Below are 10,064 nucleotides of genomic sequence, written 5' to 3'. Positions count from 1 at the left end.
TACCCCTAATTAACAAAATCGCAAAATCTGGAATTCCTTTGGTACTCCTTCCTTCAACCTGTGATCTGCCTCTATTTCTTCTGTTCCCACTTCTCACTGCCAGTATCTTTCCTCCAAAGTTCTGCACATTCCCAAGCTGCCTCTGACTGCCCAAGTGTTCTTTCCTGAGGACTCCCTTCACAACTTATCTTATACACTTAAAGCCTCTGACACCACTAATTTACTTACAGACTGAAGGCGTTACTCATTTCGGAAGTTGGTTTTTAATGCCTTAATTCAAAATACAAATTAGAACCTTTAGATGGCTTTGTTCTAAGATTGGGAGAGGTATCTTGGTGTAGGGCATGGTGTTCCTTCATGTATTATACAATAGAAATTCGAACACATCACACATAACCTCATGGAAGTTATCTTTTTAAGGCCTCCCTTGATCTCCACTTTGATACAAGTCAGTTATCATAGTCTGCAAGTGTCTCCGTCCTCCCAATAGAAAGTAGTCAATTCAGAAATGGACATGAGTCAGCAGGTAAATTTTACATATAAACATTAAAATCTTGAAAATGCATTTGATTTTAGGAAAAATTGGACTGTATTCTTCAAGTAATACATCACTTACCAACAACAGAAAACTATCGAGCCACGTGTAGACTTCATATGATTCAATGGTCCCCAGCCAAGGCTCTTGGTATTTGGCATGCACGGCAGTAAACCCAATGTCTGTAACTGCAGGATGTGACAGTGCAAAAGGGACGCTGATCCACTGTAACCAAAGAGTGACATTAGAGTATTAGGCAATGATTTTTAACTGTTTAATATACATAAGATTTAGGCATCTCGTTTTTATTCCTCTCATAGACCACATAGCTCAGTAGTTCCTCTTGTTTAGGAAGACAAGAACCTGGAATCATGTTCTCTGTGGGATGTCATAAAATACTGATTTAGAAAAGTTACAACAACATATTGTCTATTTCTGTGTTTAGCAATGTTTATACCAATCATATCAACTATAGGAGCAGTCATCAGAAAACTATAGGAAAAAAACATTAATTTGAGAACATTATATATATTTATAGATAAACTTTTTGTTTTCGTTAAATTAAAAAAAAAAGATATCCATTCACTAAAGCAACAAAGAAAAATTTGATTGAGGAATGAAACAAATCTTCAAGGGTGAACTCAGTACAAATAGGTAGAAGAAGAAGGAAGTGAAGAGACAGATAGTCTAGGTTAAGCAAGACAAAGAGTAGAATATATGTTTTTTTTGTGTGTGTGTGTGTGTGTGTGTATGCATGCGTGTGCATGCACATGTGTACACATCTATTGAGTGAGAAGGTGTGCTTGTATGGTAGTGGCTTAGGGAAACAGGAGAGATAAAGATAGATATGTGGAGAGAGCTTCAAATTGTAGGCTAAGAGATTTGTATTTTGTTTTATAGGCAACTAGAAGCTCAAGGAATTTCTTCTGAACTTTAAAAAGATTTTAGTAGAATTTCTTCTTCATTTTAGTATCATAGATGTGATTAGTGAGTATAGAAAAAAGGGAGGAGTCGGGAAGAGCAGAAGGTAGCACTATATAACCCAGATAAAGGCCTGAAGTGAAGTAATGATATTGGACATGGAAAAATATTGGTACTAAATAGGATTATGAGGAGAGATTCAATAGCCTTTAGATTACAATAAGAAGAAAGGGGTCAGAGAGAAGAAAAACTAAAATATCAACCTCAAGTTTACAGTTGTTGAGCTCCAATGATGATGAGAAAATGGACAGAATTAGAGAATTTGAGAATAGGAAATGGTTTATAGTACAAGACCGTATTATTTAATTATTTGATTATTTAATTATATACACATGTATCACAATTTGAAGCTTAGAAAACAACAACAAAAAAAACATGTTTGGTCTTTTATTCAGCCAATTCAAAAGGTCCTTAAGTAGTAGCCAACAGAACTTGATTCCTTATCAATTCATTTACATTTTGTAGCAGAGAACCACTGGAACACTTATCCGTACATATATTTGCCTTATAATCTTTACACTAGCACACTTGATTTATGCATCTATGTGTTTTAAGTTCTGGTCTCATGCAAAGCAATACATTGTAAATAAATAGATTCATCCCCTCGAATTGTGTTTTTTAGAATACTAAGTGCATCATTTATGAGAGCTGTCATTATCAAACTAACCGTATCTCCAGCATCCTTAACAGAGATTTATTTCTGGAAATTTATGATGATGCTACAGAAAACGCAGTATTTCAGCACTGACCACTTGCTTTTGGAAATTTAAAAATAATAAAAAGTAGAAGTCCTTTAACAAATTAAATATTTTTGAATTCAACTAAAATATAAGTGAATGAAATTCCATGAAATGCAAATAAAATGTCTAGGAGAAAAAGAGGAATATAATCATTGCTAGTATATGTAAATTTATGGCTAAACTGTAAATCTAATTGTAGTCAGTTTTTTTAAACTTTCCTTCTGTATATTATTAGAGATACTTGATAGCAAAAACCAAAATGAACAAAATGGATATGAAATTCATTCCTCATATTTCATTTCTAAGTGCCTGGTATGAACATTAAAATAGAGTGCAAAGCTTCTCATAATGAGAAAAATCGAGAAAAAAACAAGAACAATCAAGGGTGCTTTGACAATGCATGGGAAAATGAGACATGATCTGAAGTCTCAGCTTGCTCTGTCCATGGCCTTTGCAAAAGGATGTTGCCCCTAAGGGATGCACAACTGAGACAGTGTACATGTATGAATCCCATATAGAGCACAGAGTGGACACACCATGTTTTTTATACTCCTGATATGTCTTAGGTGTTGGATATGTTTACACGTATAATTACAATCCACATTTTAAGATGTGAGCTTACAAAGGCTAAACATTGACTGAAATGTGTTCATGACATATAAAAGTGCTTTTCATGTAATACTAATACTCATGTCTCATAATTATATAGTACTTTTTGATTAACAAACCACAAATATATTACTTAATTTAATCTAAGACTTACAAGCAATAAATAAATATTTTAGTGCCTTATATAATTCACCTTTTTCTTTATTTTTAGACCTCAATAGTGATGATTAATATTGAAACCCACAGTACTTCCAATGAGAGAATTTCTATGCTTATGGGCACTATTATGGATTATCCAATACTGATGAGAGAGAAGGATAAGAGAGTAGTACAGATTAGTACCAAGGGTTAGATTTTAACTTTGAGAAAAGTGTGTTGCCTTCAAAATTCAAGGAAGATCATACATAAATTTCCATCAAATGTAGCCTCAAAGGAAAGGAATATCTATACCTTTTCTAAGAATTAAACTGAGAACACAATTTTTTTTATAAAATCTAACAAAACAACTAGAGATTTTAATCCAATTTATTCATAAAGAAATTTAATATTTCATAATATGTTACACTATAAATTACTCATGATGAAAAATAACATTTCCATTAGTTTTTGCTGAGTTAGCATAAAATACCACATTTGTCTTTCACAAAAAGAAGAAAGGAAAGGAAGGAAGTGGAGGAGAGAGAGAGAGGGAGAGAAGAAAGAAAAATTTGTGAATGGCTCCACTTACCAGTCCTATGAAAATGCAAAAGAGCTGAACTACATCCGTGTAGGCCACAGAGTAGAGACCACCCACCAGGGTGTACAGAATGGCAATGAGCGCAGAGACGATGACAGAAGCATGAACATCGATGTCAATAATCACGCTGATGGTGGCTCCTGGAAGAAAGCAAACAAGAGAATAACTCTATGGTCAAGGTACTCAAATGGATTTCACCTCATATGCAAACATATATTGTAAGTTCAGTGACAGTAAATATTTTCCTCTGTGCCATATGAAATGTATTGGATTATAACAAGTAAATTTTCAAATTGAAAAATTTAAATCTTGGTAAATTTAATATGCATATATGTATATGTATGAATATTTATGTATACATAAATATTATTTTTTTCTTTCTGAAATTAGTGCTTTGCTAACTTATTACATGGGGACACCTGAAAATCATGATATGATTACAGAATTCCGTGAAATATATTAAATTTAAACTACTATAAGAACTTGCATTAATTCCACCAATTATCTAAAACTCTGATTTAATTAAATATATACATTTACTCATATCTATGATAAAAACAAGCTTTTATGATAAGTATAATCAATACTTTCCACATTTTGCAATTAACGTTCACCCTCTATTTTGCATTAACTCTGACCCTTGCTAGTTTTTATTAGATGGCATAAGATACCAAGGTTTGAGACAAATTTGTAGGATAAAGTAATACAATTGGTAAATTGCACTATTATCTTTTTCTCTTTCAACTTTGTGAAAAATCACTTTTATTTTATTTAATTAGTGGACCATTCCAGTCCTGCTCCTAGGACACCAATTTATTGAAGATCCTTAGATTGCAATATCATAATTTTAAGTAATTTTCATCATCAAAATTTGAACCTGTCTTACAAATCAAATTATTAAATTTATGTGTTTTGTTTTGTTTTACTTTATGACTTTGTTTATTGTGTTTGTTGGTGTTTATATTTCCAGTGAATATATTATGATATTATTGGACCACTGTGGTTCTTGGACTGCCAGTTCAGAATTCACTTTTTGCTTTAGAAACCCTTTTCCTATCATTCTTAAAAACTATAAAGTTTATAGTTCATATTATTTAAAAACAGCAATTACAGCAATGCTAACATACATGCAAAAAAATGAATTTTGGGTATTATTAATTGAAATTTTATATTCTACTACCCCTCAATTATGTGCTAAAAGTGTATGCAACCCACCAGAGATAAAAATTTGATATATCAAAGAGAAACATAAGACATTCTGACCTAAGATAATAATATAAAATATTTTTCAAGATTTTTAAATAGTTTTTTGGCTTTGGTAACAAAATTAAATTACTTTCTTGAATAAAAACCAATTAATAGAAGGAAAAACCTGGTAAGATATTGGAGGATGAAGACAAAAGTTCAATTATTTATAACCGACTGGATAATTGAGTTGTTGTATAAATATTTAACAAGTTATTATTTTTTTTTCTGAAATTTTCACATTTAAAACTTTAGTTGCAACTCTTGGCCATTTTTCTTTTGGTCTAGTTTTCCACTTTAATAACAATATTTCTAAGTTATATCCCACAAATTATGAAAAGTCTAATTATTATCCTATCTCTTTTTAATGCTTTCTGTATGTTATAGAAAAAGATCATTGGACTAGGGTCCTAAATATTTGGGATACTAGTAGGTGTTGACATTTCGTTATAACTCAGTGGTTTTAAAGAAACCACCTACTTTTTATCACTGTTAAGATTGGGATAAATTTTTTCTCTAAAATATTTTCTAAATTCCATCATCTGTAGTGCATAAAATCAATTTTATGCTTTGAGATATGATGTGAAATATTAGTTTACTCAAGCAGCCATAAAAGTAAATATACTGTAAAGTTACCAAAAAAAATCACTGAATTTGAGCTGCCACAAATGTCAATGCTATATATATTTTCAAAAATTGTAAGATTGTTGTCCATTTATACCAAAGAGGTAGTTTAAGATTCTCTTAACTTTGTTTCAGTGGTGAACTACACACATTCACAGTAAGGTGGTAATAGATTTTATATTTGTCTATTTTTAAGTATCCCAAGTTATTTCTAATAAACGTTAGAAGTATATCCAACTATTTTTTTTATATAGGTGTTAATTTAAAAGTAGAAACACTTTCTCTTTATCAGAGTACATATTTCAAGCAATAGTAGTAATATTTACATATATGCCATTGGATGTGTGTGTGGGTATATACGAAGATTAATATATTTTACATAAATGTTGATAGCCATAGACATACACACATATATATACATATATATATACACAAAAAATAACTGATTGCAAAAAAGTTCAGAGTTTAGCTATTATGTTTTATATTTCCAAAATATTTTAGAAATATTAATTTATTAATTCCAATCTTTCTTCAAGGCCCTAATACATAAATTAATCTTTATTTGATGAGAGTAAGTATTGTGTATTCTGTTAGATATTCAGCCCACTCCTTTTGGATACATCAGCAGGCAGTTTTTTCTTAAAACCAAAATTTTCTGGTGTTGAAATCAATGACAAATAAACTACCATTGCTTCTTAGCTAATGAGAGCAAGGTGGATAGGAGGTTTATTTTTACACATAATTTTATTAGAACATAAATACAGTGTTAGTTGTGAAATATTGTTATTTATCACAAGAAAAGCGCATCAATTTTCACTGAATTATTACAGTATCAAACAACTATCAAATTCTCTTCTACAAGTCATTCCTTTAATGAAAATAAGGATTGCATAGGAGTTTGAGAGAGAAAGGAGTGAAAGGTAGTATAAACTAATGTGATATTATAGAGGACAGATGTGATGATATTACTGAAACATGAAGACAAATTTGTAGTCTAGAATATATAACACAGAAACAAATTCATCTTATCTTACTTTTGTTTTGACCACTTAAAGTCTGGTTGTAGACTTAAGCCCTGTATTTCCATTCGTAAGAACAGATGGAGAGTATAGTACATGAATGCCTGGAAGTCAAATATTGACATGGCTCACCAAAGAAGATTGTAAAACTTCCAACTGTGTTGATTTTCAAGAAGGAACTCAATACTCAGAAGGATGATTTAGATTCCCTCTTGATCAAAAGGTAGAGTATTGAGCCTGAAGCTCTCCTACGATTCCACTGAAATCTCTTGTTTTGTAAATCTAGTAAGTGGACTGAGAATCCAAGGGCCAAGGATAGGTTATCCTTAGCATTAATTGATCTTTGTAGTGAGTTAGACCCTAAGTTCATTTTCTAGATGCCTAAACATGTCTACAATCCAATACTTTAGGATGTAATGCAATTATACTGAGAAAGGAAATAAGACTTTCTTTTTCATTTTTGAAAAAGTATAGTCACAGATAGTTTATTCATTCGTGATTGGATTACAAACATTAACACAAAACAAGTCCCACCTTCAAGAAATTTATGATCTTTTTTGTGAGGTTGGAAATTGAGCATGAATTAGATAAACAGGCAAATGATCACACAAAGTGTTAAGTTCAATAAAACAAAACCCTTGATGCCTATGGAAGCACATAGGAAAGGCACCCAGCAACTTCAGGATGACTACTTTGAGGAAGTGATATCTATAAGATCGGAAAGACACTTCCTGGTTAGCTAAGCAGTGAAAAAAGAAAGAGGGGAGATGAGTCCAAAGCAGAGAGCACCTAGGCTTGCAAAGTGTCAGAGGCAAGAGAGGAGGATTACAGTTCTAGAAGAAAGAAGGAGGAGAGAGGAATGATGAGAGGAAATAATCAAAGGCTATGTCTTGAGAAGCCTATGAGCCTGGGTTAAAAAGTTTAGTTTAAGCAGGAAAGAGATGTGATCAGATTTGTATGGTAGAAGGAAGACTGGCTACTGTGTGAAGACTACAGGAGTGGGGCAGAACTGGAAGCAGGGTGATGGAGGCTGGTCGTGGCCTGACCTGTGGCTGAAGAAAGTAAAGTTGTATAGCTGACATTCAGCCAACCAGACAGATGCAGCCAGAGCAACGTTCTATCAGTCCTTACCTAAGGCAGAGAAAATAGCTGCAGCCCAGAACATCTCTCCCATGAGTGCAGGAATAAATAGAAGCCCACCCATGCGTTTCCCATAGATCTGCTGGAATGGGTCTAACATGGTCACATATCCCTTGGAACGCATAGGTTTTGCAAAGAACAGACCACCTGAAAGAAATGGAACAAGTGGTTACGAAAAAATAAAAAAATCATAAAGTAAGTCTTTGCCTACCTTGTATTCTGCCATAATTTCTCAATGAAAATAAATTTTTTTGGAATGCTTATATGTGTTGAGGAACAAATCTAAAATATTCTGTGAATACAGAGCCAAGAAATAGTCAGCAACCAAATGCAAATTTCTTAATACATTCATCATTGTGTGCATCTAAAGGACAGTTGAATGCTGTCTGAGATATGTGGATTGAAAAACATGGACCAGCACAGAACTCAATAAAATGCCTTGATGTATTTGTATCACCCAGCATAGCAAGCAATCTTATATTTTGATTTAATCACAAGTTTTAATAAAAGTATTTTAAATGCAAAAATAAGTTAGAAATTCTATGTTATATAATATTCTTGACCTTTTATTAGTTTGACTTACAAAAAGAAATTTAGATATAATTCAAGTTGATTCATTTTTAATGATATATCCACACTATTTTAAAAAGAAACAGCATTACGTTAAGGCATTCACTGTTCTGATAGCCATAATATCAAGGTGTTCTTTTTTCCACATTCCATAATCAAGAGATCAAATAATCCAAGCATTAGCATTACCAGCTTCTGGTAACATCTAATTAGAAATTTATAGTAACATTTTCCCACAATAATTATTTATATTTCTATTCTTTATGGTTTACTGAGTGGTTCACTGAAGTTAAAACTTTTACTTACCTAAAATCAGACTAAGAGAATATCCGATTGGTGCTTGTGCCCAAGCTAGACCATAATCTGGTACATATACTGCTTCAGCTGTCCCATTGATGTAACCTCCTCCAACCCAAGTGGCTGAAATAGAATAAAAAGTGAGGGAAAGACACTCTCAAACCTGTTATACCCTAAATATGCTCAGTCTAACACGGTGGTAGTGGCCTCATGTGACTATTGAGTACCTGAAATGTGACTAATCTGAATGAGATAGATGTGTCATGAGTATAAAATACACATTGGTTTTCAAAGACTTAGTATGGAAAACTAAATGTAAGATGTCGCAATAATTTTTTGACTACATGGTGAAATAAATCATTTTCAATATATTAAGTTATATACATCCTATTATCTACATTAATTCATTTATTTTTCTATGTTTTCTAAAGTGGTTTGTAAAAAATTTAATGTAACATTTGTGTCTCATATTATATTTCTTTTGGACAGGGTTGCCTCATATGTTTTCTAAATCCATTTAATCATTGCCACTTTTAAATTATATTATTAAATCACAGAGTCTGAGATCCTATATAATATATTTAATGGCTATTTCTATTAGCAATAAAACTACAACTTTTCCCCCCAGCCTCCTCAACATGGGTCAAGTGTCTTTATTTCAAGGTCTTTCTTTTTTAATTGTATTGATCTTTTTACACTAATGTCCTCAAGGAGTGGAGTGTGTGTGTGTGTGTGTGTGTGTGTGTGTGTTTTAGAGAGTCACTTTGAATCATAACTAAGTTGTACTTACTACCTTAAATTGTTAAAGGAGTAAAGAGAGTAGAGAGACAACATTTTTATTCCAAGGTGTCCTAAAGTGAGTTCAAATGACCTTTTCCCTCTTCCTCGCCCCACTCCTGCTCTTCTACACTTAGGGCACAGATTAGCATTCAAAAGAATTTAAATTGTTGACTCCATATTTAATCAAGAGATCAAATATTTGTTCTCATCTGGGTATTTTAGTAAGATATTTCACATTTCATAGAGAATAATAAGAAACATTTGTTTAGTTAATATTTCATGGAATTTCTGTAGCATAATAACTGAAGAGAAAGGTGAAGGAACAAGAAAATACCACACTTTGCTTAAACAAGTTTGGGAATGAACTACAAACTGTACTATTTCTCTGAGAAGACAATATAATATTTGATACTTGCTGAAAAACTAAAGTTAATGAAATACTCTGCAGTATATATCCTTTTAATAGTATAGTTGAAATATTTAAAATAATTCCTATGTAGAATTTGTGTAAAATTATGAGGGACATATGCTGGCAAGAAGCTTATCAGATATGAGACTGAATTCTAAGCTGTATTGTTCAATTTGGCTCTGAAAAATTCTCTAAAATCTCACAGTTAGAATGTAAATAAAAAATTTTAAATTATATATATGAAACTATAAGAGGCAAGTATTTCTGTTGTATTCATGCCAAAATCTATCTGGCTATTAATCCAAATACAAAGCAAAGAACAGAAAATGTTTTGAAGTTAATACTATTTTTCAAAGGTTATCATAGAAAGACCTCCCTG

The 10,064-nt window shown here is 32.0% G+C and overlaps 1 protein-coding gene across 1 annotated transcript in view; it reads right to left on the bottom strand.

Moving 5' to 3' along the window:
* SLC5A7 (solute carrier family 5 member 7) overlaps nucleotides 1–10,064 on the bottom strand; it is a 22,945-nt gene that overhangs the window by 9,774 nt on the left and 3,107 nt on the right. The window contains exons 2-5 of the mRNA XM_011374995.1: nucleotides 8,506–8,619; nucleotides 7,621–7,776; nucleotides 3,593–3,741; nucleotides 617–760 (exon numbers count right to left, since the gene is read on the bottom strand). Of these exons, the coding sequence (XP_011373297.1) occupies nucleotides 617–760; nucleotides 3,593–3,741; nucleotides 7,621–7,776; nucleotides 8,506–8,619 (563 nt within the window). The remainder of the gene's footprint in view (nucleotides 1–616; nucleotides 761–3,592; nucleotides 3,742–7,620; nucleotides 7,777–8,505; nucleotides 8,620–10,064) is intronic.

Source organism: Pteropus vampyrus, unplaced genomic scaffold (genome assembly GCF_000151845.1).
Source record: "Pteropus vampyrus isolate Shadow unplaced genomic scaffold, Pvam_2.0 Scaffold259, whole genome shotgun sequence".
In the NCBI taxonomy this organism is placed as follows: domain Eukaryota; kingdom Metazoa; phylum Chordata; class Mammalia; order Chiroptera; family Pteropodidae; genus Pteropus; species Pteropus vampyrus.
The sequence above is the reverse complement of the archived record's forward strand: the minus strand, read 5'-3'. Positions and strand labels throughout refer to the sequence as shown.